General features: G+C 40.2%; 2 protein-coding genes across 2 annotated transcripts; both read right to left on the bottom strand.

The window, feature by feature from the left end:
- Positions 1-397: 397 nt before the first annotated feature.
- LOC103465030 (interferon-induced GTP-binding protein Mx-like) lies at positions 398-11464 on the bottom strand. Its single transcript, XM_008409529.3, has 12 exons — positions 10990-11464; positions 10303-10440; positions 10047-10201; positions 9749-9887; positions 9467-9665; positions 9296-9374; positions 9092-9214; positions 8860-9001; positions 8580-8738; positions 7166-7242; positions 2357-2563; positions 398-1681 (listed from the first exon to the last, which is right to left on the bottom strand). The coding sequence occupies exons 1-12, from the start codon at positions 11174-11176 to the stop codon at positions 1421-1423; spliced, it is 1866 nt and encodes a 621-aa protein (XP_008407751.1). The 5' UTR covers positions 11177-11464; the 3' UTR covers positions 398-1420.
- Positions 11465-12358: 894 nt separating this feature from the next.
- Positions 12359-25956, bottom strand: synpra (synaptoporin a). Its single transcript, XM_008409527.3, has 6 exons — positions 25618-25956; positions 25414-25479; positions 14875-14999; positions 14528-14726; positions 14169-14360; positions 12359-13810 (listed from the first exon to the last, which is right to left on the bottom strand). Exons 1-6 carry the CDS (start codon positions 25852-25854, stop codon positions 13559-13561), a joined length of 1071 nt encoding a protein of 356 aa, XP_008407749.1. The 5' UTR covers positions 25855-25956; the 3' UTR covers positions 12359-13558.
- Positions 25957-26408: the final 452 nt, after the last annotated feature.

The following is a 26408-nucleotide window of genomic DNA, read 5'->3' as shown; positions in this document are numbered from 1 at the left end:
TTCCTTGGGGGGCCAGGTCTTTGCCGAGTTCACGCTCTTGGGCAACTGATTTTGGTAGGTTTGGAGGAAAACTGTTAGTAAGATAATTACAGTTTTAAACATTTAGTATATACTTATGTGGACATGCAATTTTAGTCAAGAAGAGATGAAAGCAATGAGAGCATTTACACTGCTTGAACTGCATCTGCACGGCTTTGCACCAGAGAGCCGTCCTCCAAAATTAGAATAGATTATATTTTTGTTGGTGTTCTGACTTTCTGTGCTAACGATTGTGGTGTGCTTGCGCAGCGGAGCGGAACCAGGTGCAGTGTAAATTACGGAATATTATATTTTCCTGTTTTGCATTTGTAAAAACATTTATTTATAAAGTCAAACAATATTAGGGGAATTTTTTTTTAATGAATTAGAATCAACTTTACAAAACTGAAATGAATGCAAAATTGACAAAGACCAAGTTGAAGTACAGTAGTATTTAAAAAGTGATTAATGTAAAATTTCAACCCTTCTTTGTTTGCTTTATTCAATTCTAGGCATACATTCGAAAAAAAGGCAAAAGGCAAACAGTCACATAAGGCGAGATAAAATTACCAAAAGTAAATGACAAAAGCCACACACTTTCTTTCCACAATAAGCTACTATTTGACACAAATTCCAAAAAACCATTGAAGTTTAAAACAAAGCAATTTATTTGTTTCTATCAACTTTTTAAATAGATTCTTAACATTTAGTTTTATAGAAAAATTATTAATTGACCAAGCCAAGTATTTTTTGTCACAGAATAAATACCATATTTTTCGAACTATAAGCTGCTACTTTTCCCCCCACGCTTTGAACCGTGCTGCTTATTACCCCGTGCAGGTTTTATGTGGATTTTTTTCTTCAACCACCAGGGGGCTCTTCAGCAGGAAGTGACTCATTGGAAGTCAAAATTATAAATCAAAGAAGAAAGCGCTGATTTTCATAAGCACATGCTACCAGCAGGCTCGACAGAGAAATGTTTTCAAACTCATACCCATTCATCATGGGAACAACACGAAGAAGTTCATATGATGCAGCTTTTAAGTTGAAGGCTATCGATCTGGTAGTACAGATCGATAGTCGCTGCACATAAGCTCGGCGTGAACGATTCCATGGACGCATTCCTCTGCTGCATCCTTGTGGAAAACTGAGAGCGGCAGAGATACCAGCGGCTTATAGCCTGGTGTGGCTTATATATGTACGTTTCCAGTGTTTTTTTTTTGTTTGTTTTATAAACTTTGTGGGTGCGGCTTATAATAAGGTGCGCTCTACAGTCCGGAAAATACGGTAAATATTCTACAAAAAAATCTCACAAAAACTTTCCAAAATGTACACACATTACCACTATGCAAAACATTTCCTAAATATTCATAAAGTAAAAGCTCTGATTTCACGCAACACACTAAGCTTCTGTTGTGCTGAAGTCGTACATGTTCATGCTGAATTCACTTAGCACGATGCGTGCCTTGGAGAGACGCCCGATGGATTTCTGCAGGCGGATTCTGTGGTCTTTTATGCCTCCGTCCTCCTGGAGCAGCAGCTCCATTTTCTCCTTGTCTTGAAGCATCTGCAGCATGTCTCTCTGCAGCTGAACGGCAGACTCCTGCAGCATCTGGTACTGGATCACTAGTGGGATCTGGTCGGCCAGACGCTGACCAGCAATCTGTGGTTGATGGAGGAGAGAGTAGAGGTGTAAGATGTAGCCCTTGAGCATCGCAGGAGCATAGCGTCCAGCTTCTTGGTCTGGGAGTTAGACTTCACATTAACTTCTCATAGGAATGTGTTTTATGACTGAAACTTCTTCATGACAGTATAATTTTGAGATTGTTAAAAAGTACTTTTAAAGTACAGATTTCAAATAGATGCTTTTTTTCTTTTTTAGCAAGCAAGCATCTCTCTGATGCTTCAAAGTAGCAATACCCAATCTAATCTCTGGGAACTGCTCCTGGTCATAATTAAGCCTTTATTTTTTTAATGTTAGTATTGTAGTTTCTGACTGGACTGTTGTGTTCTTTGTCTACTGTGACTTTTATGTTAGCCACAACTCCAGAAGACATTATTTATTTTTTTTAATATTCTGTCTATTTTTATTCAAACAAAATGCAAAACCATATTATGGATCAGACCCATTACTTTCTTAATCTGACAAAAAAGAAAAGTGAAAACTCATTAAATCGATCATAATCACATAAATAAAACTGTAAATAGCATTTTAATTGATACAAGCAATGCAAAAGTAACAATTTTGTTGTTGTCTGAAATGAAAGGTCTGGTTTCAACAACACGTAAAATGGTTTGATTAATTATTAAATGGGCAGAAGTCTTCAGTAAATCTTACTTGGTAGTAGGATTTCAGGTGTCTCATCATCTCCTTCAGGTTGGCTCCAGTTTCGTTATTGATGGGGCTTTCTTCTCTCTTCCTCTTCCCCAACTTCTTGCTGTATCTGCAGTCCTGAGTGTAGACAATCAGCTCCATCTTAAACTGGGTCCGCAGCATGGACTCCGCCAAGGCTTCCTTGTCGTTACCGATGGCTTCGATCTTCATCTGAAACACACATGAGGTTTCCTGTAGACATGTTGTTCACTCCTCCATAAGGTAAAACAAAACTACCGTATTTAGAATTACTGGAATCTCTTCATAAAGAATTTACCGTGCTAAAAATATTGCTTTCAATAGAGCATGTGGTGCTCTTGTCAAACTTGATTTAACTCGAAGTGTGCGAGAAATACACATGAGGAACTCCAATTGCAGTTGCCAGTCAACAAAAAGAAATGGTGTCCAAACCACTCCACCCTACATTCTTACATTCTTAAAAGTCATGTAAAATAGTCCAAACCTACAGTAACCAAAATACAAACTATTGAACCACAGTACATCAGAGACCCGCTTCAACCTTTCCAGGCCACTCAGGTCTGCTGGTTCTAACCTGCTCAGAATCCACAGAGCTGGAACCAAAGAACATGGAGAGGCAGCATTCAACTTCTATGCACCACAAAACTGGAACAGACTTCCAGAAAACTCCAGACCAGCTGAAACATCGAGGTCCTTTAAATGTAGACTAAAACCCAACCTGGTTAGAGTTGGTTTTGAACCATAATACAGGAAACATTGACCAACATCTTGTTTTGTAATGATGGCAATTGGCAAAATGTAATGTTTCCTGATTGTCCCAATTGTTAACTGTGTGATGACTTTGCATGTTTATGTTTTTATGATGTAAAGCACTTTGAACTGCCTTGTTGCTGAAATGTGCTGTACAAATAAACTTGACTGATTGATTATTGGTAGGATTATGACACATATGGCCCCAGCTGTCAAGAGACTTAGTGTGTGCTTAGGCGTGGGTGTCGATGTGGCTGTGTGTGTGTGTGCGTGTGTGTGTGTAGGGGTGTGTGTGCGTGTACATGCGCGTGTGTGATCTTTTGGTCACAGGATCTTTGGCTGATTTGTGTCTGGCTCTGTGCCTATTTTCCATCAGCTGATTACCTGCTGTGGATTTAAGGAACTAAGAAACAACCAGTGTGTCTGATGATCAGCCATTCTGGTTGAGTCAAGCCATGGCTCCTCCCTTACCTTCTGTGTGGAAACTGATTCCTGTTTCTTTACAATTTACAGGGTTTTTCTGTGCACGCAATGACCCTCAGTCACTCGCTACTTTTACATCACTAGAAAGAGGAATAAAAAGAAATTAATAAATAGATAAAAAGTAAAGATAAAAACATTAAAAACATCGAAGACATCAAAACCCGCACTCTAACCCTAATTTAGCCATAGGCAACTCTAAACAGGTGGGTTTTATGTTGAGATTTAAAGGCACTCAGTGTTTCAGCTGTTTTACCGTTTTCTGGAAGTTTGTTCCAAATTTGTGGTGCGTAGAAGCTGAATGCTGTTTCTCCTCGGTTGGTTCTGATTCTGGGGAGGCAGAGCAGACCAGAACCAGAAGATCTGAGGGGTCTAGACGGTTGGTACAGCAATAACAGATCTTTAAGGTATTGTGGTGCTAAACCGTTCAGTGATTTATAAACTAACATCAGTATTTTAAAGTCTATTCTCTGAGCTACAGGAAGCCGGTGTAGGGACTTTAAAACTGGTGTTATGTGCTCTATCTTCCTGGTTTTAGTGAGAACCCGAGCAGCAGCATTCTGGATCAGCTGCAGCTGTTTGATTGATTTATTAGTCAGACCTGTGAAGACGCTGTTGCAGTAATCAATGCGGCTAAAGATAAACGCATGGATGAGTTTCTCTAGATCGCGCTTAGACAAAAGTCCTCTAATCCTGGAGATGTTCTTCAGGTGATAGAAGGCCGACTTTGTGACTGTCTTAATGTGGCTCTGAAGGTTCAGGTCAGAGTCCATCACTACTCCCAGGTTTCGGGCCTGATCGCTGGTTTTCAATTGTAATAACTGAAGCTGTGCATTGATTCTGGTTCGCTCCTCTTTAGGTCCAAAGATAATAACTTCAGTTTTGTTTCTGTTCAACTGGAGAAAGTTTTGGCACATCCACATATTTATCTGTTCTAAGCATCTATTCAGTGATTGGATGGGTTCAGAGTCACCTGGTGACATCGTGATGTAGAGCTGTGTATTATCTGCGTAGTTATGGTAGCTGATCTTATTTCCTGTTATAACCTTGAACCAGTGGGAGCATATAAAATTTGAAAAGAAGGGGTCCTAGGATTGAACCTTGGGGTATCCCACATGTGACCTTTGACCTCTCTGATGAGAAGTTTCCGATTGAAACAAAGAAATCCTTCTTCTTTATGTAAGATTCAAACCAGTTGAGCACTGGACCGGAGAGTCAGTAAAATGTCGTGGTCAACAGTGTCGAAAGCTGCACTGAGCTCCAACAGAACCAGCACTGTGGTTCTCCCACAGTCTGTGTTTATATGGATGTAATTGAACACTTTTACAAGGGCCGTCTCCGTGCTGTGGTGAGCACGAAAACCAAACTGGAAGGAATCAAAGCGATTCTTTATTGTTAGGAAGTTCATTGTTTAAAAACTGCTTTTTCAATCATTTTGCTGATGAATGGGAGGTTGGAGATCAACCTGTAAATCTGCAGTAGTGATTTGTCCAGATTGTTCTTTTTTTATTAGTGGTTTGATAACTGCTGTTTTCAAAGCCTGGGGGAAAACGCCTGAAGAGAGCGATCAGTTTACTATTTGGATCAGATCAGTAGCAACAACAGGCAGGACTTTCTTAAAGAAATGTGTGGGTAGGACATCCAGACAGCAGGACCAGGAGCTTAATTGACTTATAATTTCTTCTATGGTTTTATAATTAAGTAGTTGAAATTGGGTAATTTTTCCTGCATTTGTTTTGTTTGGGCACAGCATAAGTACTGGCTTTAGAGTGGATGTGCAGATTAGTCCACTGATCTTTTGAATTTTCTCAGAGAAGAAGCTGGAGAACTTGTTGCAGGCAGCATTAGATTGAAGTTCAGGTGGCGACATCATAGGAGGATTTGTGAGCCTGTCAACAGTAGCAAATAAAGCTCGAGCATTGTTAATGGTTTTGTTTATGACATCTGCAAAAAAAGCCTCTCTTGCATGTTTTAGTGTTGTGTGATAGTTACGTAGTCTTTCTTTGTAGATGTCATATTAAACGTGCAGTTGAGCTTTACGCCATTTCCGTTCGGCCCTACGGAAGAGTTGTTTAGCAGATTGAACTGTTTGTGCATTTCTCCATGGAGATTTCTTCCTACCAGTCACAACCTTCACTTTAATGGGGGCTATATAATCAATGATATCTGAAACTTTGCACTGAAAATCATCTACCAACTTATCTACGTCATAATAGCTTAAGGGCGAGGAAGAAGAGTAGATTTGATTAAATGTTTCTGCTGTGTTTTCTGTGAAAGTACGTTTTGTGATAGTAGCTATTTGTCCAAGTGGGTTAACAGATAAAGAACTGTCACAGCAAAATGATCCGACAGGGCGACATCAGTTACAGAGACATTGGAAATATTCACACCCTTACTGATAACCAGGTCCAGTGTGTGTCCCTGAGTGTGTGTTGCTTGTTTGACATGTTGTGTTAAACCAAAACTCTCTAATATATTACAGAACTTTTTTGCCCCTTGCTCTTGGGGGTTGTCAACATGAATGTTGAAATCACCGACAATTATTAAACAATCATAATCAATACATATGAGAGATAGAAGCTCATTCAAGTCCGTAAAGAAATGTTCCACATATGTTGGAGTTTTATATAAAGTTGGTGTAAAAGTCCGTTTGTGGCCTTTTACCTCAATTCCAAGATACTCAAAAGATGTAAAATTACCCAATAAGATTTTACTACAATTTATGGTATTCTTAAATATTGAAGTCACGCCTCCTCCTTTTTTCCTGATTCGCAGGTTTCCAATCCATTCTTTGGACCACACCACCAAACCTTGATTTGTCACATCTCCCCTGAGACAAACAGGAAAAGCCATATGCACACACACTCATATGTAAGGACAATTTAGTGACCTATTAAACTAACAGTCATGTTTGTGGACTGTAGGAGGAGGAAGCCAAATACAGAAAGAGAAACCACACATGCACAGGGAGAACATGCAAACTCCATACAAAGTTCTTAGGTTGAGATTCAAACTCAGGACCACCTTGCTCCAAGACAACAGTGCTAAAAAACGCAGTCGAACATCTGTTGAAGTAAAACATCTCCACTTTCATTGTCCTTCAGAATTCAAACCTCGCTGAACATCATTTTCAACCAGGACCCCCCGCCCCCACATTTCTCAACATCAAGCCCACCATTAAACGTTAAACCAACACTCCAAGACCGTTCGTCCCTCACTTCTAGTTGGTATCTTCTCCACACCTCGGCTAAACCCAGAGACCAAGGCTCCCTTTCTTCAGCACATTTATTTATTGTAGAAAAAATGTGTAATTGCCAAACAAAAAAAGTTGACTGGACATATGGTACCCCAAGGAGGCCTTTTGAAAATGTATCTGTAAGCCAAAGCTTCAACAGAAATCCATAAAGCTATCTGAAGTACATGTATGTTTACTGTTTAAGTTTTATTCCAGTTTTTAAATACACTTAATCGATCAAATTAAGATAATTTATTTGCAATGGTGTCTATATATATTGAAATTTTTGATCTATCTACGACATAAACAAGAACAACATAAGACAATACCTTAGCAGTTCTGATAAGGTTAGGCAGGCCAACCAAGCTCCTCTGGGCCAATCCAAACAGCTCTTTCTTCACAAGTTCTTTGGATAAACAAAGCAGACAAGTTTAAAATTGTATGCAAAGTCTGATAACTTATTTGTAGTCCATTATGATAATCCTAATTTAATGAAGTGCGTTTACATTTGAATTTCTGCAAGTTCAATTTCAGACCTTTCAAAACCTTTTAATTGTGATTAAAATGTTTTTTAACCAAAATTACCTATCAAAAAGAAGTATAAAAATTAATGTGACTTGAGTAATTTTAACTTTTTCTCCTTCTGTATTTAGTAAGTAGGTTACTAACAAAGTTTTTTTTCCCCCTCCAGCCATTGAGATACTTCAAATATTTGAAATACTAATCAGCCTTACTGCACACTTTCCTATGACTAGCCAGTAACCTAGCAACAATGTTTTATTTTAAACACACGAAACCAGTTTGATGAGCATAATCCTTTTAAGAATGGCTGATTGTTGGAGAAACAACAATCAGTGAGTTGTTTCTTGTTAACAACTCACAGTGTTCGAATCAACACTTATCAATTTGGTTTTTCAGGCAGAATGTGCCAGATGTCACAGATGCACAATATAATTTATTTAACACCCATAGAAAATATCTTAGCATATCTGTGGACTAAAAATACCTGAACTTATTTGACTACATGCCATGCTCCATGCAACATGGAAGTGTAGTAATGTACTGTGTAGTTAAAAGTGTCATTGTGACGACACTCACAATCGAGCAAAATATAGAACTGGAGAAGAGTCACTGAAACCGAAGAGTCTGATCTGGGACGATTGCAGATACACCAATCAGAATTTTGTAGCTGATATCCAATATCCTGTTTTTGTTGATACTGACTTTATTTAATTTTTGACCTATTTCCTATATTGAGGTTCTTTGTTGCAAATTTAGATAGGATGATGATTGACGAGTATCGCTGGAAACACAAGTTAACCATCTTATGGCTCAAATATTTCTAAAACTAGCCAAACTGTGATGCTGTCAGTCAATTGTGTAGAACCAGTGGCTTTAAAAAGTGCACTTTGTAGGCATTGTCTGTGTCAGTAGTGGTAAAATATCTGTTTTAATCCCTTCGAAGCTCTCTGTACTTGACTGTATGAGAAGATCTTTATAAAATCCTGAAAATAGCCAACGCTGAATGTTTTTCACTCAGTAGCAAAGTCCACATTTAAGGATGTTGCTAGGTGAATTTCATATGGTGTATTGATTGACTGGACAAAGTTCAGATTTTAGGTTTCTGATCAGCCATTATCCACTCAAGTCAGGCCACAATGAAATTGACCAATTCCGGTCATTATCCAATTTCTCTGTGCATATCCAGTCTTTGAACTCACTGGAACATCACAAACAGCATACCTGCCACTTCCTTTAGTTTTATGATCGCAGGCTCCTCCAGCTCCTTGATCTGCTCCTTCACCATGGCTTCAAACGTCTTGTAGTTGATGAAGCCTGGGAGCTCTTTCCCGCGGTACTTGCGTTCATACTGAGCCACCTCCTTCTGAATATTCCAGTTGACTGCAAGAAAATCCAAAGTAAAATCACATCATGTAGTATTTGGAGCTCTAAATCAGAAAAATCAGAAACAAAAAAACAGATTATCATTTAGAGACATTTTAATAGCTTGTGAATCACTTACATGTTGTTCCGGAGTTATCAATAATTGTTTTCAAAACAGCAAACTGTTGTCTGAGTATGGAGAATATCTTGGACTTGTATCCACATTTTATGTCCTCCCCTTTGCTGAGGTAAATGGCATCCTGTGTGAATGCCGTCACCCTCTAAGATAAAACGATGGAGTGAAAAAACTCCGTTTTCGTAACACTCTTACTTCCAACATGTAAAAACAGACAGCCAGCCGTTAAACTCACATCGATAAGGAAACCAAGTCTCTCAGTGCAATCAGATGGTGGTCCACAGCCCAACTTGTCCAACTTTGCCTGAGTCTCTTTCAGTTTAGTCTCCATCTGCTTTTCCAGTTCAGGTAGAGATCTCTGTAGATAGGATTGGATGAGTTAAAATATCTAAAGTAATTCAAAGGTAGCTATTGAACTTATTATGAGAGAAATATTGACCTGGATGTGATTCACAAGCTCCAGTGTGAGTTTCTCTGCTAATTTAGGGATGGTGGCCAGACCATCATATAACAGAGTCCTTCAGGACATACAAGAAAAGCAATGATTTACATGTTATTCTGCAGCCTAAATTAAGTTGCTTTGTAAAATTCTCAAAATAAATACACTTACTGGAAATGCGAATGATCATTAAAGAAGGTGTTCTCTCTCTCGATTGCTTCAGCAAGAGACAGATTCTCTAAAATCTCCTGCTGGCCCCTGCATTTGACAATCATGTAGCCCTTCTTCAGAGGGACGACTTTATTGCGGACTGTTTTCACCACCATGTCCTCTGTGCCTTTGTCCACCAAGTCAGGCTTAGTCAGAATACCTGAGGGACAAGGGAATACTTAGACGCTGAGGATTTTGTTTTTATAAGCTGTTAGGAGATGTTGCAAAATGATTTCTTTTTACCCAGAGTCCTCTCTCCAAACAGATCAACCTGTTTAGCCATTTGTAAGGCCTCTGTGGTCGCTATGTCCACATTGGATGGAACCACCACCAGACTGATGGTTTCCTGTTTTTTGATGTACTTCTCGATGAGTCCCTTTATCTGAAATTTCCAGTTGAAATATTTTAAATGTGCTAAATGGTGACTACATGACAACAAGTGTGACAAATTATCTGTAAACAGAAACGTATATTCTGCCAAACATCTAAACCCGTTTCACCCTATGGGCAACACCCCTGAGGAAACATAAAAGAGGCTGACCTGATCACCGATTCTCTCGTGCTGTCCCTCCACAGCCACCCTGGCGATGCCAGGAAGATCGATGAGAGTCAGGTCAGGAACATTCGGGGAGCCGATTTCCAGAGAAATGAGTTCAGCGCTGATCCCACTTCCCTTTCCAGCCATTTTATTCTGTGCTGGTGAGCAAGAAAATAGGTGGATGTTCTTGTAAGTAAACCCAACAAGATCTCAGGATCTCATTTTCAGCAATACATTTCTGAACAACAAAGTGTTGTACCTATTCTGATTTTTTTCTCCACAGTTGCAGGATCGTTTATCTCCTCAGTATGTTCTTGGTAACTGATCTTTCCATGCCAATCCTGGCCTTCTTTCTTTTTCTTCATCTTCAGCTCGAGGGGACATCTTGTAACAATGCCTGGATCAGCGATGAGTCAACGACAAAAGAAAGGCAACATATTAATTGTAAATCAGAGTGCTTTTTGTTTCCCTGTGTGTGAGCCAAATGAAGAAGAGTGTTTGACTGTAGCTGGTTATGAGAAAGCTAAGTCCTAATTATGAGATTCTTTTCATCAAAGTGGCAAAATGGTCTTCAAATAGGTTTTCAGATGCGTTTACTTTTTTATTTATTTATTTTTCCGTTAACACAGCTTGTGAAACTGATCCTATTTGAGTAGACAGGCTACCTGATTACCAAGGAAACTGAAATGTAGTGAAAGTTTCTCATTTACTCTCTGTTTGAAATTGTCAAAAAATAAAAATAAAAGAATGATGGATCATTATACCTCAATACATAGGTAAAATGTATTGAGTCCACCCGCCCCCCCCGCCCCCTCCCTTCTAATTCTGCATAAATATATGAGCAACTGTTTCAAAGTATAAAATTAATTTATGAGCCCATTTTGCCACCTGAGTTTCTTAATGTTATTATTTCCACATAATGTGTCTGTGAGCTTCTTTAACTCACCGCTTCCTCTTGGCAGAGCCACACCAGACAGCGCCTCCAGCACCGAACTCTTCCCAGAGCTCTGGTCCCCTATCACGGCTATGGCAGGCAGCGCCAGGTCCTTCTCCACTCCCAGAGAGCGGAGGGAGTCGATCAGGTCGATGCAGGGACGCACCTTCTCCTCATACTGCTGGTTCAGAGAATTCATTACGTGCGCGTCCGTCTTCTTAAAATGTAGAGATGGTCTCGATGGGGACAGTAGTGTTGCTCGTTGGCTGGTAAAAAACACTCTGCCCGCATAACAGGAAAGTAGCAGAAGCTGTAAGATAGGTTTCTATTTCCTAGGTACGTTTCGTTTGGTTGCAGGTTTTGTTTGGTGGTACGCTGTTGCAGGCTTTTAAAGCCAGAAGACCAAGTGAATTTTACTCATTGTCGTTAATGGTGAATTTTTCATTTCTGAATCTTTAAAAATAAATAAATAAAACATTGCCGCCCTACAGCTTGGGTATTTGTTTCTTACTTCATATTGTGCATTGTTAGAAAATATTTACAAGTATTTCTGATAGGAAATTGGACACGGATACCTCAAAAGACATAATAAAACATCATAAAAGGAGAACCCATTTATTTTGTGTGTCTTTATTGACATTTTAATAAAAATTACGTGTCGAGTTTTATTTTTTAAACCCTTCTCAATTGTTAATGGAGAAATCTTTCTCGGCGTTACATCAATCAGACCATTTTTCTGATGGTATAGTTTTGCATGATTTCATGATATTTATCCAACACTGACTCATACTCCACCCATCTCCACCTGTTATGTGATCGTCCATGCAGGTGGACAAATAAGTTAACATTATTTTTTGCAACCCATATTGTAGATCTGTCCAAATATTGCATGTAAGTAGACCTGATAACCGATTCTGCATGTTAACAGTGTGATGATTGTGCTTCAATATCTTGTAAAGTGGGTTTTAAGGAATAAAAAGCTGACCATAATTCATACAAGAACCACCACTACTGTTTATGATGTACGTTTCACTGTATCAGTCATCTGACTGACTTACTCTCTTCATATAGTGCAATTTATTTTTCTACGTCACGCTGATTTATCTCGTCTCAGCAGCTTTTGTGCATGTGTGGATGGCCCCACCTGCTGGTCACACACAAAACTGTCACTTTTCCTGCTTCTTTAAACATTGGGATTTTTTATTTTTTACTTCGTTTTCCACTTATAGTATTCCTTTTGCACTATGAGTGTTAATAAATTTGTAGTCCAATTAGCATAGACTGAACTCCAGAAGAAACACAAGTTGCTTAAGTTAAAACCGAGGCTGGAGGCTAAGCTAACAACTTCTTCTGAACAGAGACACAAAGATGAGCCACAGAACAAATTTGTCCATCTTTATTAGTGAGTCATGGGCTTGTGCACGTTAGATATGAGTGGCAATCTGTGTATAGACTTTTCGACAACAGTGCAAGTCACATGCTCAGACGGTCAAAACACAGGGCTGGAAATATCATAGTAAATGAACAGGAAGCCAAGCATTCCATTCAATGGTCATGACTTTACAACACTTGAACAGAACAGATGTTGTTTGTACAAAACTTCATAGTGTCATATTTTTTGGCATTTAGGTGCTTTTTGCAGGGCTTCCATCGTGTGTATGAACAGTGTGAAAATGCTTTTGAAACGTGTGTTTTAAGTAAAAAGGAGGAAATTGTCAAGGTAACTTGTATGAAAAGTGGCTTCTATAGTTTACATCTTAAAAATATTCTTAAAACTGCATGGTAGCATCTGTGCAGGAGAAAATAAGCATTGGAAGTCAGCGCACACGGCAGAAGTTGCATATATTTTAGGTTTCTTGTACAAACTTATTTTTTGTGGAGGATTTTACAGAATGCATTTGTTACTTGTGATTTTATTTTATTTTATTTTTTTTTACTTATTGGCATTATCGGACAAAAAGTCAAAGAGTTGCAGCTGTAAAATAATAATAATAAAAAAACAAAGCAGGAAAAAAAATACCTGAATTATGAATATTATTGGAACTAGAAACACCTGTTATCAAAATATATTCGTCATTACAAGAAAAAACATGACTGAATACCTGATTAGCTGTCAGTGATGTGTCAGAGCAGAGTAAGTTTTGTAAACTTTTACACTTAGAATGCATGTTTTATCTTTTTTGTTGTTGTTGTTTTTTCCTGGATTCACAGAGACCTCACTAGCACACAACGTCATGCACTTTAAAACTTTTACAAAGAGCGCTTTTCCCTCCGACACAGAGTGCAAACAAACTACTAGAACAGAGACGGCCAGTCAAAAACGGAACAAGTCGATAATCGAGCACGGAGAAACTGTTTTATGCGTTTCGAACTACTAGAAGGACAACATTCAGCTAACACAACCTCTGAAAGAGAAAGGGTGAGGGACTACGTCTAATGTTTTGTTCTACGATACCCAACTAGATTTTTATTTTTTATCTACAACAGGTGCACTCTGACTCCTTATGACCGTCTTTCTTTTTAACAGCATGCCTAGCCCCCTGACTGCCTTTGTTTGAAGATGCCGAAAGACAAGTCACGGCTACATCTGATTGGAGTAGGAGGTGGGCCCTCCCACCTGGCTGTACTCGGACGGCTGGTCGAAGCTCCCCTGGGTGTTGTAGCTTCCCGACTGGTCAAAGCCGCCCTGGTTGTAGGGCTGCTGGTCGAAGGTGCCGGCCTGTTTGTCGGGCGCGCTGCCCGCCAACCTGGAGCCACCCTTGTGCCAGCTGGTCTCCTTGAAGACAAACCAGATGTTTCCAGCCCACAGAACAAAATTGAGAAATCCAAACACCTGAGGGGAAAAAAAAGGGAGAGTTATACTTGGGCAATCATGAACCTTGAATCGTAAACCCTGGTTCCCCCCCCAAACTATGAGCAAGCTTTATTGTAGAAATAGATGACAAATAAATCAACTGTGACATTTTTATCACATAGTTGTAAAACTAAAAATTTGGTCTACATGATACAATGCTCGTGCATTCTGAAAGAATGTGTTAATGAACATGAAAGTTCAATCAAGAGGAGTGATTCAGTCTGAAAGACATTTTAATAAAATAGCTCACCTTTTATTCTGATATTGATAGAATTTAATCAGAAACCTTAACTCTAAAAGAAAAAATCTTGTTTCTTTTCTTTTTTTCCCAGCTTACCACCGAGGTGTTGAGCCCAGACCACTGAGGCCCGTGCAAAGAGCCGCACTTGTTAGTCGGGTCTTTGCAGGCTGGGATGAGAAGCTGCACCTCGTCCGGATCAGTGGCCACCTTCACATCGGACAGCGCCTTAGCCCAAGCAGAGGAGCTGACCAGCCACATGAAGGAAAACACCACTGTCACCACAAAGTCCTGAGGGAAGCAAAGAAGTACTCAGCTTCAACAGATTTACAGAATAAAAAAAACTTTTTCTTTTTTTATTTGTCAGGAAAAATGCATTTTCAATAGTGCTTTGTGTTCATTTACAAGAACAGCTGACGTAAAATGCGAAGGAACGAGTATGAGTTTATCATACTCACAATGAGCGGTCTTTGGCTGTTTTCGCGGTACTTATTCAGAAAGAAAATGTACACAACAGTGGCCACGAGAGAATACAGGAAGGAGAAAACGGCAATGGTGACGAAGAACTCAGCAGAGGAAGAATAATCTCCGGTGAGGAACACTCGCTCCGTCCTCATGGCCTCACACATGGGCGCTTCAAACGACACTTGGTGCAACCTGCCGCACACAAAGGGATGTTGTACTTCGCTACCACACATGATTATTAAAATTCTCCCGTCTTGGCTCTCAGACAAATATTGCGACTCTAAACAACAAAGAACACTGTCCAACTCACGACATGAGAAGGAATGTGTGCAACACTCACCTGAAAGGATAACCAAAGTCGATGCCGATATTCAGGTCGCTGCTGGCCTTCTCCATGCAGTCCACACTGACCCTGAGCTGCCCTGAGTAGCCACCGCATGTGGCGAAAGCGAAAATGGCAAAGAGCTGCAGAGACACACCTCAACATGTAAGAAACACTGACCAAAGCAACAGATCAAAGGCTGAGAACGCAGATAAGAAGTAAATCCTTGGAGAAAACCTGCTAGATGTTGTTAAGGACATTGCTAGAGGTTCACGTTACAGCAGGAGAGAAGCGGTTCAACATGAAGTCAGAGCTACAGTGGGATATGCGGTACAACGGCCTAGTCAAAGACAAGAGCTCAGTCCAACTGAGAATCCATGGCAAACTTGAAAATTGCCGTTTACAGATAATCCACATCTGGTCTAACTAAGATAGAACTAATTTGGTGAGAAGAACGGGAAAACGCTGGGTCTCTACATGCCACTGCACCGTCACAAATGATTAAGAAGACATATGAATGCTTTTGAAAGACACTGTCTGCAAAAAAAATTAGGTTGAAACGTCTGTTTCTGATACTTTAGGCATTTCAGGAAACGTTGTACACAGAAAAGATTTTATCTCAGGAGTCCTTAGAAAGGTTTTTGTTTAGATGTGGATTAAAGTTGCATTGGAAGTGTGAACAGGAGAACAAACCAACCCTCAATTTATCTCCTCTAAGCAGAGAGTTGTGAACTGCTTCACACTGGTAAAACTGAAGGGCAAAGGGCAATTGTCAAAGTCAGTGAAATGAACAGGGCCTTCATCTAAATTAACACACACACACACACACACACACACACACACACACACACACACACACACACACACACACACACACACACACACACACACACGCGCACACACACACGCACGCACGCACGCACGCACGCACGCACGCACACACGCACACACACACACACACACACACACACACACATTTCCTGCCCTCAGTTTGCTCTCTTAGCCTAGTTGCCCATACAAACCCCCCACTGCCTCAAGAGTTCTCAAAGCCATAATCACCATAATCAGAGCTGATGCCCGGTTTGCTCCTTTCCCATGTCGTAGGCAGCTGGACGTGCAGCTTGCCAACAGCTGGCAATGCTGTTTATCTCTCAGTCTGAGTGAACCTGAGCCACTGGAGGGCGCTGTCAGATCACTGACAGGAAGCGGCTATGCTCAACCGTATGCCTGCCATCTCAGAGACAGAACTTGTACACAGTCAGTATCACCTATTGAGTTAAATATCGAATGCTTAGTTGATCCTCTGAAAGTAAACCAGGTCCAAGACTAAAACACCAGGAACCACAGAGTGACCACAACGGATCTTAAAGAGGTGGCGTTCAAAGATGACAGAGCTCAGGATCTAGATGGTAAAATATAGCAGTGGATTAAGCAGAAAGCTGCTGGATTCATGTCTTGAATCCCTATGCAATCATAAGACATAAACATAATATTTCCTTAGTGAGTGTAACCATATCGAAGCCGCGAGGTTCTCAAATGTATCTTGTTGACTGTTAAAGACTGTTGTTTTGCCTACATTAGTGTCTTGTTAACTAAAGTTGCTTATTACTTCATCTCCATTGTAGTGGAAAAGGTATTTGTTACCCTACAGATTTCTTCTGTTTTTGCTATTTCTCACACTTGAAATCACACTTGAATGTTTAATTTTTTTTTTTTCAAATAATTAATCAAATTGCTCCAGAAACATGATATAGTGGCTGTGCTATGCATAATCTTGACGGCTTGAACTTTATGTCATAAGCCGATTGTGAGGAGGTGGAGGAGTTTGATTACTTCACAAATTATATGTCTCATGTTATACAGTCACGGCACAGTGACAGTTTTAACAAATATGTCAAAAAACGTTTATTTAATAAAAGCTACATTATGCAGCTTTGACTCAATAATCCTGTTTTTGCTAGCTTAAAATTCAGTCGGCCTTTCAAATGACCATTAGCTAATGATCGGAAGAGCTTTCAAAGGAGGTAAACATGAGTGTACGGTGTCGATGCTGTGTAGGCATAATCTCTGATTAAAGCAGTGCAGATTAATGCCAAAATCTTAAGAATAAACAGCAGACTCTCATTAGGGTTTGTTGCCTGCAGCTTTGGGCCTCAGGTGGAGCCGGGATGCCGCATACATTGAGCACAGCTGGAGCATCCGCATAGAAACCTCCAGACTGATGTGGTTTGTTTACCCACAGAGACGAGTGAATGACAGCGCGACTGAAATCTCCCAACGAAGGAGCCGAAAGACGATGCGCATGCAGACAAATCAAATCCAGGAAAGTGACCAGAAGAGCGACGGGAATGAACGCTACCGTTTAATTAACCACAAAGAGCTGCAGATGAGCATCTCTTTCACGCCCTCTTTCAGCTGCCTCGTCCTTACTGCGATTTTTTTTTTATTTCTTTTTTTTTCAGCTCGGGTTTTAGCCCCTCTCATTTCTTAGCCGGGTCCTTTGAACAGGAGAGCGTGGCATTGTGGAAGGAGGATGGATGCTAAGCCTCGCACCCCCGTGTGTTTATCTGCCTCTCCCAGCTGGGCTCCTCAGGGAACAAGAGATAGAAGGAGAGAAAAAGGGGAGAGAGGGAGGCTGGGAGGTAGAAGAGGGAAGCTAAGGGGAAAAATAGATACAGTGGAAGGGGCGAATAAAGTGCGAGCGCAGGAATTAAACTGGTCTGCAGTGTAAACAAAGCTATGAAACATCTCAGTCATCCCTCATCTCTACTGACCTACATGGCACCCAAACGCTCCAGTCTAATGTGAAAGTTATGATTTGATTTCATGTCAAATCAACGACCTGAAATATATATATATATATATATACCCCGCGGCCCCCATTGCCCATTCACCCTACCTCCCCCCAAGGTGGCTTCCCAACCCCTGTGGTTCCTCCATTCCTGACTCACCAGTGTGACCACACCCCGTGGAGCCCCCCCTTCACCCTTTTTAGTAATAAACTTTTGTTTACTGAACTCTTGTCTTGGCTGCGTTTTGGGTTCTGGCTGATTTTGCTTGTACATTACACACTGCTCCTTGTGGGGACATTTTCTTGGTCCCCATGACGGAAATTGTTCTTGGGTGAGTGGTTAGGTCTATGATGATTAGGTTTAGGGTAAGGATTATGGTAAGGGTTTGGCTTCCACTAATTTCTACAGTCTATGTGAAGTCCCCACAAGTGATGAAAAAACGACTGCGAGCGTGTGTGTGCATACATTATGTTTAGCAGACCATTTTTAGCATGGTCTGCTAAAAATGAACATTTATTGAGTTTTATTGGAAATTACTTTTTCTTCTACCCCTTTAGAAGAAGGATGTAGTTTATAAAGATGCAAAAGAAAACATCTTCAGTAAAAAGCTGTGTGATTAATGCTACACCGGCAGACAATAGTTAAAAATGGGTAACTCATTTAGAAGCAGCTAATCCTTTCCTGCAAAGGAAGCTCTTTGTCAGAAGCACAGACTGATCTTGCCTCCGTCTCTTTGCTCCACTCGGCTCTAACGTTGACTGACCACAAGAAAGTGGACATTTATTTAGTAACTGGGCCTTCAGTGCCAAAGGACAGTCACTACCCATGTCTCAATAAAGTTGCATGTGAACATTTTTCTGCATTTACAACAGTTTGATAAATACAAAAAAATTAGGTTGCATTTGTGTCCTTTGCACTGCAATTTTTATCTTAGCATTTTATTGTATATTCTACAAAGTTAATAGAAGTCAGCAGTATAATTAAAACTCAGAAAATAAAAGTAAAACGAAACAAAAAAAATTAATTATGAAAAAGGCTGCAATTAACTAAAAGTTTCATTAAGTAACTGTTGGATCTGCAAATATTAATTTATTTGATCACCATCATCACAAAGGGACTAATTCTTATTTTTATGCAATGATAAAAGACCTGATAATCACTAATTTCTCGTGCAAACCAGAGTCTCTTAAGGAAACCGTATAATTCAATATAATTCAGCTTATTTGCATAGCACTGACAAATGTTGTCTCAAGGCACTTTACAAAAAATAAAAATAACTTGTATAAAAACAAATAGTCACAAATTCAAAGTCAACATCCATTCTGTTTATGAAGCTGTGCAGTCAGGTTTCACTTATGTCAGCTGGATTTTTTATTTTTTTTATCTAAGGAAACCAAGCTGATTGCAGCGAGTCAATGATTTTGCAGCAATCCCTCCTACTGTCCATTTGAGTGCTACATAGAGTAACAGTGGGCAGTCCCTTGGATGGTGCCAGCAGTTCCTCATTACTAAGCATGCGCATCATCAGTATAACACATTTGTGTTATACTATTTTTCTGGGATGGAAATGAATGATCTGTGGAACATCACATTTCTTTATGATCTTTTTTGCGTATATAAAGAACGAACGGCAGTGCTCTCCCTCGAACTGTGTGGGGTACGTCTTGTCGAGGGACAACAGGTAACCTTTTTCTGTCTGACGCAAAGAGGAAGTAGCATCCTCTGAGGGTCAAAGGCGAGGTAAAGACCCAATGTGTCGGGAAAGAGAACATCTTAGATTACTCATATAACGCATGTGTGTGTAACGTTTCTGATTTTTAATAAACTAAAAACAGTCTATCAAGGAACATACCTAGATGCAATAGTTAGGAAAAAACTGAGCTTTCAGTTTTGATTCATTTAAATCTAAATCTGATTATCAGACAGGAACAATAAAAGGGGAAAAAGTTATCTACTGGCAGCCTGACTGCAGAGGTTTATGTGAGCAGCTGATGAAGCTTTTGTGACAGTCATATGAAATGCCATCATCTACCAAACCTATTTTAAGACAATACCCAGAGAGAAATGTGAAGAACATTTCTCACCTTTCCCATTAATACTAATTTACTCTATGTCAGCCACGGTGTTATTCACAGCCCTGAACCCAGTGGGCACAGAGACATTTGCCTAAGTAGATAATAAACGTCATCTCCTTCAACATTTGGACCAGCTTCTCCAGCCGCGTCTCTTCCTGTCGCAGGGAACAGTTATTTCAGTGGTGACAAACAGATCTCTGACCTGGCAAGTCTCTTGCGATATCAGTCAACAGCTGTCGCTAATCTCATTGCATCTCCCTTTGACTTGTTTTTGTGTGTGTGCATGCGTGTGCGTGCACTGATGCTTGTGCACAAAATGTTCATCATATCCACTTGGCAGATATCAGATTAAAGGCTAGATAGTGGCATATCAAAGAAAGTGGCAGGACGGTAAACAACAGAAAATGTAACATATAAAATCCGATACGGTTGCAACACATAAAGATGGAAGCTATGGACCTGATGCAACCATTGGTTTAATGCTCCTTATCCGACAGCAGACAGTTCTTGAAGTGACAAAATCTACAACAAATAAATAATAACATAACAAATAATACTAAAACTTTGTGCTAAATCTTGCACAATGTGCAATTCAGATAGATGTCTTTTCACACACTCTTATCGCCAAGATACCACAAAACAGAGGCAATAAAAAAAGTGTTAATAACCCTTTAGTTTGTGCACACGAGATTCTCCGACCGCCCAGAGGCGAACAAAGCTGGTGTACAGTAAGGTACTCAGTATGACATCATGCAATAGTTGGTGAGACGCGGGTTTGGATGGGAAGACCACGATTACTCATGAATGAGACTCACAATGGACACCCAGGCTTTGCCCCGTGAGTCACAAGGCCTCACGTAGTGTACTTGTACAGCCGCTCTGTGTGACAAGCTTCAGCAGCATGGCTATGTTTATCATTTGCAATCATGTGCTCAAGCAACTGTGCAATTCTCTTCTCCCCCCCACCCCAACACCCTTCCTCTCTATCCCCGCTTTTTTCTTTTCACTCTTCAGACGCATAAGCATGAAGCTGGAAACGGTGAAGAGTTTGGGCACATCTCAGAGGACAGTTTCTGCATGAGTTGGCCAACATGGGAGACGAGGGGGACCTTACAGCTGTTTGGAGCAGAATATGCCAGCCGCTGATGGCGTGCCAGCAAGAACAAGATCCACGCACACATAAATAATTTTCTTTTTTTTTGTATTCTAAAGGCCCCACTATTGATGTAATGGATCACCAAGCCTTGTACTATAACACTAACCCTTAAAATTACATTCCTAACCTCAATGTTTAGTTCTATTGAAAGACTTAAATCTAATAGTTTGGTATTTTTGTGTGTTTCAGAGATGTGACAAAACAAGTGTACACATAGTGCATTTGCCTGCAGGCCTGACTAATTATGAATTCACACTGTGCTTGTGCAGATCCAGTGCTGACTATTAATGCAGGAAACCAAGACATGCAGCATCTTACTAGGAAGTCTCAACTATAGTTAACATAACCTTTTAAAAGCCCACTATTTGTCCACACAGTCAACCAGACCGTACAGTGCAAGGTTCATCGTCTGCAAACTAAATGTCATTTGCTGCCTTTATAAAAAACCTCCAGTGCCCTGAGGGCGTCCACACAAAGCAAACCAGCACACACGTTTCCACTGATCAGTTACTGTTTGTACAAATCTACAACGGGGATTAAGATTATAGCACATGGTCATAATGAACAGGAAATACTGTGGCTGATTTTTGTGGCGTTGCTAATGCCTTCAGAAAGGTGATGTCAGAGTAAAGGAAGGATCCCATTTGAAACACAGTCTGAAAATGTCTCGTCCATCTGGAAGAGCTGAAATTTGCCAGGCGCTACAAAATCAAGCTACTGCTCCAAGCTGTCCATTTGTGGGATTTAACTGTCAGCAAAGATGTCACAGTTTTGCTGATGGGATCCAGCCGTCGTCTGGCCAAGGTAGGCTCCAAACAAAAACAGACAACTGCTTAAAACCAGTAACTCGTTATATGTATCTAAAGGAGTTCATGTGCTAACTTTAGTTAGTAAGAAGGTCTATGCCTCAATCATGCCTCCACAAGTCTACTTACACTCAACTCTACCATTTAGCACTGTTTGTCCTCCCTCACTCTCAACTGTCCTTTCACCTCTATCGCCTTCATCCCTCATTCCGGTGTTTGTCATCCATCATCCCTCAACCCTATTAGTGCTACCAGGGTTCAGTCAGTGTAAGTAGCGACATTATCCATGACAATCAACCTTTGTTATAACTTTCTAACAAAGTTACAGGTGATTGTCCCTCTCTGCACAAGCAGCTGAAGATATGACACCAAGGAACTACTGATGAGCCACAATAGCAAATCTAAACTCTAACGTTTGGATGAGGAGAAGGATATATGGAACGGGCCCTCATCCGCTCATCACCTGTTGTAGTAAAGGAAGAGCTCAGCTACAAACCAGAGCTCTCAGTTTATCAGCCTGCATGTGTTCTCACCTTTATCTACATTCATAAGCCATGGACATTAACCGAATAATTGACATTCAAGATCAGAGCAGCTGAAATTAGGCTCTTCTGTATAGGGTGGGTGGGTTAAGCCTTAGCGATAAAATGAGGACCTCTATCATCTGGGGAAAGTTGCAGTTGAGTCACTGCTCCTCTGCTTCTACTAATATTATCAAGATAGAACTTGATTGTATTTGAAATAATGAATGCATTTGCAAAGCAAACCCATTGGATATGGAGGGCAATGCTCAACACCATTTCTGCATAGTGCTTTTATCAGTGATGGTAATTTGAACACACTCACCATGATCTGAAAAGGGCCAATGTAATACTCTAACGCTGCCCTTGCTGGTTCCTCACATCACGTTAAAAGTGAGGCTGCAATTTTGGCTCAATTGAAGACGAACTACAAACGATTGGAGAAAAAAAACAAAAAAACAGGATCCCGCCCATCTTTTCTTATTAGAGAAGAGCAGCTTACAGAAAAAATACCCACGGGTGTCATGGCAGAATAAATCTGAATTCTGGACCTTAATTAAAATAGCTAGTTATGTGTATACTGTATGAACCCGCAGGCCAACGGAGACACAAAAGAATATTCTCTTTCTGGGGAAGACAGACGGAAAAGAAGTAAAGGTGTTGCACTGAAAAGGTCACTTGTTGTGCCAGAAATGTGAGGAACGGAGGTGGTGTGTGCTGAGGGTGGCAGTGAAGCTCACATAATGACCCACACTTCCCTTCATGCACACACGCACACACACACACACACACACACACACACACACACACACACACACACACACACACACACACACACACACACGCACACACACACACACACACGCACACACACACACACACGCACAAAGAGTAGCAAGAACATAGACATGTGAGCTATGATAGAGTGTTACGCAGCTAGTTTTCTTTTGGATCTGACAAGGTGTGGGCCAGTTTCCATGCATCCAAGGTGTTCCCAAATCAGAGGGAAAATACTGTCATGACCAATGAGGAGATGCCTCGAAAACCTCACAAAAGGAATTGGCCAGGAGGAATCCTGATCTGATGCATGAACCACCTGACCTGACTCCTTTACATGCAGGAGAAATGGCTCTACTCTGACTTCCGTACCACCTTGTGGAGGAAGCTTATTTCAAACACTCCTGATCACACTCTTTGGTTCATAATCCATATATATATGGTTCATAATCCACATATAATGGCCAAAGGTGAAGGTTTGAATGTGGAAGGTCTGCTAAAGTAAGAGGTTTGCTTTCTGGCTCAGTTCTTTCCTCGGTGTGACAGACAAGAGTAGCACCTACATCTCTGGAGATGATCCATCGTCCGCTCCATTCTAGAATCACTTTTGAACAAGACACTTGGATATTAAACTCTTCCACTTCGAGTAGAGACAGAGCACCTGCCTAGAGGGAGGAATCCACCTTTTTACCAGCTCAGATCCATGGCTTCTGAGGCCACAACTACATCCTGGCTGCTCCACATTTGACTGTGAACCGCCCCACTGTATGCTGAATTTCTAGGCCTGAACATGCTAACAGAACAACATCATCATCAAATGCGAAAAAAAAGGAGTCCTTGATATACTAAGGTTTTACAAATTCAAATACTGAAAAAAATGTATGCTACATAATTCCTAGGTTTTAAAGTGAGATGCCAGAGAAAGCGTCAGAGCGACCAGCGTTTTCTCTGGCTATATGCAGCGTAGAGTAGTGCAGCGCTGACCGTCTCGACCATGTTGCTGTGCAATGCCGGTCAGCTGGTTGAAAGAAGGTTCCTACTCTTTTCCTCTGTTAAGATACTACTGCCTGATCGACTGGTAACAGATTATATTTTAATGCATTATGACTGTTGATATAACTTTCAAACTACCCATTTGATTAGAAAATGGGAAGCAAGAAGAAAAGGTCCAGTGAATTAGTTGTAGAGAATAACCCACGATTCAACAATCACATAGGGAAACAAATGACCAAATAAAGGGCACTAAATCCAAAATGTTACATAATGACCACAATGATACAGGAGAACTCTAAGCAAAAAGTGGATCCTAGATATATAACTAACTTAAGCTGTCATTTGAGACCAATTTCAGACCAAGAGTGCCCAGCTAGATTTTCTGATAGAAGTTGTATTAAGTTAACCAAAATGGGTTCCATTCAAAAAACAAATTTTGAACATAGTCTCACATAATATTCATAAGGACTGAGCAAAATCCATATCCATATACACATTTTAGTTGGGCATGAATGCTTTTCTTTGGTATGATTAAATAGGTGCATTTTTATTTTATTTTATCAAGGCCACCAAAAGAACTGAAGTTCTCTTGAATAAAGTCTGTTTCAGGTTAGTCCCTGCTAACAGACACGCGTAAACTCACCTTAATTGTGTGGTATGTTGAAACTGAGAGTCAGATTCGTGGGTTCACTTCATATGACTGTAATAAACTCCCATCTTTCTTCAGCTAATGATTCTCTTCACACTTGCAAAGCCTCACACACAGGCGCACAATGAAACACACACACACACTTACACACAGTATCTGGGCAAATGCTGAACACCCTGGTGGCTACAGCAATTTCTCTAAACTCACATCAAAGAAAATCACTTATCTTTTTCTTTTTTTTTTAGCTCCAGGCTTCTGTGCACTGTACAATAAACACAGAGTCAACACAACCCACTGCCAAACAGAGAGGGGTGGCTGTAGTAAAGCTTTGATTCAGTCACAGCGAGGACGCCCAGTGCTCATTGGTGATTCCCGTTATATCATTTCTTTTCACTCGGGCTAAAATGGGTCATTTCTTTAAGGCTGGCGCATTTTTTTAAAAAAGCACAGTTTGCACACCTATTCGCAAATACAAAATACACATAACGATTGGATATACATAAACATAAAGATCTGATCACAGCGAATCGGATTTGAAGAAAATGCTTGAGCGTAATGTGTGCAAAGATCCAGATGCGTGGAAAGTTTCACCATCCAAATGCGCGAAATGAATTAAAAATAATCCCGTTTACTCCTTGCAAAAAAAACCAAAACAACAAAAAACAAACAAACGAAAAAACAGTATCTTCATTAGCAGCACACACGTGAATTGACGTGTAAAATATTTGCATATTTACATAGCAAAATTAAGTTATTGCACGCAAATAAACAATAACATTTCAACTCACCCATTCCAAAACACGGATAAATCCCAGAGGCAATTTAAGCACCTGAAATGTCCCCACCGATGCCAGCTGCACAGAGACAAAGCGACGGGATGAAAACATTATTTTCACCAATTAATGGACTCGCCGGCCAATTGAGTTGTAATTAAAGCTCGGGGCGTTCACGTTACACGTTTATCTGTTCAGTCGTTTAGCGTGTTTACTCACCTGGTTAGCGGTGTCCATGTCAGCTGCGGGAAAATGTATTTTATTCTTGTCAGAAATGAAGCGAAAATCCTGAACCGCAAAAAAATAACAAACCAAGAGACTCGACTGATGTATCTGCCGCGTAAACACAGAGGGGGGCTCGGAGTCCGAATCCGAGCGGAAAAGCCCGAACACTCGTCGATTTTTCCCCCAGCTATTTACCTTTTTATAATGGAGTGAGAAGCTGTCGTTTGACATGGAGACACTCACAGAGAGACAGAGGAGTCCGACTTCATTTTCCCCCCATCGAACAGATGTGAAGTTTAATCTGTTTATTTAGTCAGTTATCAATTTCCACTTATATTTAGTTAAATATTCAGTGCCTATCGGTTAGTTTCCTGGGATGTTGAAGCCTTTTCTCTAAAACTAGTTGCTCAAATATATGGAACGACCGCAATGCCAAAAATTGTATAAATAAATAAATGTGGATAAAGAGTTAAATAACTGTTTATTCATCTCACCAACAAAAAATAGTATGTTGAAGTTAAACTATATTATATTATAGTAATTTTCAGGAAAAAAGACAAAAAAAATAAAGAAAGTAAATTACAAAGCACTGTATGCTTCTTGGAATCCTGAATTTATTTAAAATCCACATAGAAATATGTGCTCAATTTAGTTAGACTCATGTAACTGGCCTGAGTCTCTGTGGAGTTCTGATACTCTCCTCTAAACTGGGATAACGTTGGTGTCTCAACCAGACTTATTTTTAAAAATAATTCTAAATAAAATTGTTCCGAAGAAAACCAAAT

This window comes from Poecilia reticulata, chromosome 5, assembly GCF_904066995.2.
Source record: "Poecilia reticulata chromosome 5, P_reticulata-male-v2, whole genome shotgun sequence".
NCBI lineage: Eukaryota > Metazoa > Chordata > Actinopteri > Cyprinodontiformes > Poeciliidae > Poecilia > Poecilia reticulata.
This window is presented reverse-complemented; position numbering and strand designations above follow the sequence as displayed.

What these genes read in the sequence shown, in the direction of transcription:
- LOC103465030 (XM_008409529.3), bottom strand. Translation starts at nt 11,176, where the DNA reads ATGAATTCTCTGAACCAGCAGTATGAGGAGAAGGTGCGTCCCTGCATC. An exon ending in ACGAGAGAATCGGTGATCAG is followed by an intron (nt 9,888 to 10,046) that starts GTCAGCCTCTTT and finishes TGGAAATTTCAG; the next exon opens with ATAAAGGGACTCATCGAGAA. An exon ending in ACCTTATCAGAACTGCTAAG is followed by an intron (nt 2,564 to 7,165) that starts GTATTGTCTTAT and finishes TGTGTGTTTCAG; the next exon opens with ATGAAGATCGAAGCCATCGG.
- synpra (XM_008409527.3), bottom strand. Translation starts at nt 25,854, where the DNA reads ATGTCAAACGACAGCTTCTCACTCCATTATAAAAAGGTAAATAGCTGG. An exon ending in ACAGCCAAAGACCGCTCATT is followed by an intron (nt 14,361 to 14,527) that starts GTGAGTATGATA and finishes TGCTTCCCTCAG; the next exon opens with GACTTTGTGGTGACAGTGGT. An exon ending in CTGGGCTCAACACCTCGGTG is followed by an intron (nt 13,811 to 14,168) that starts GTAAGCTGGGAA and finishes TTTTCCCCTCAG; the next exon opens with GTGTTTGGATTTCTCAATTT.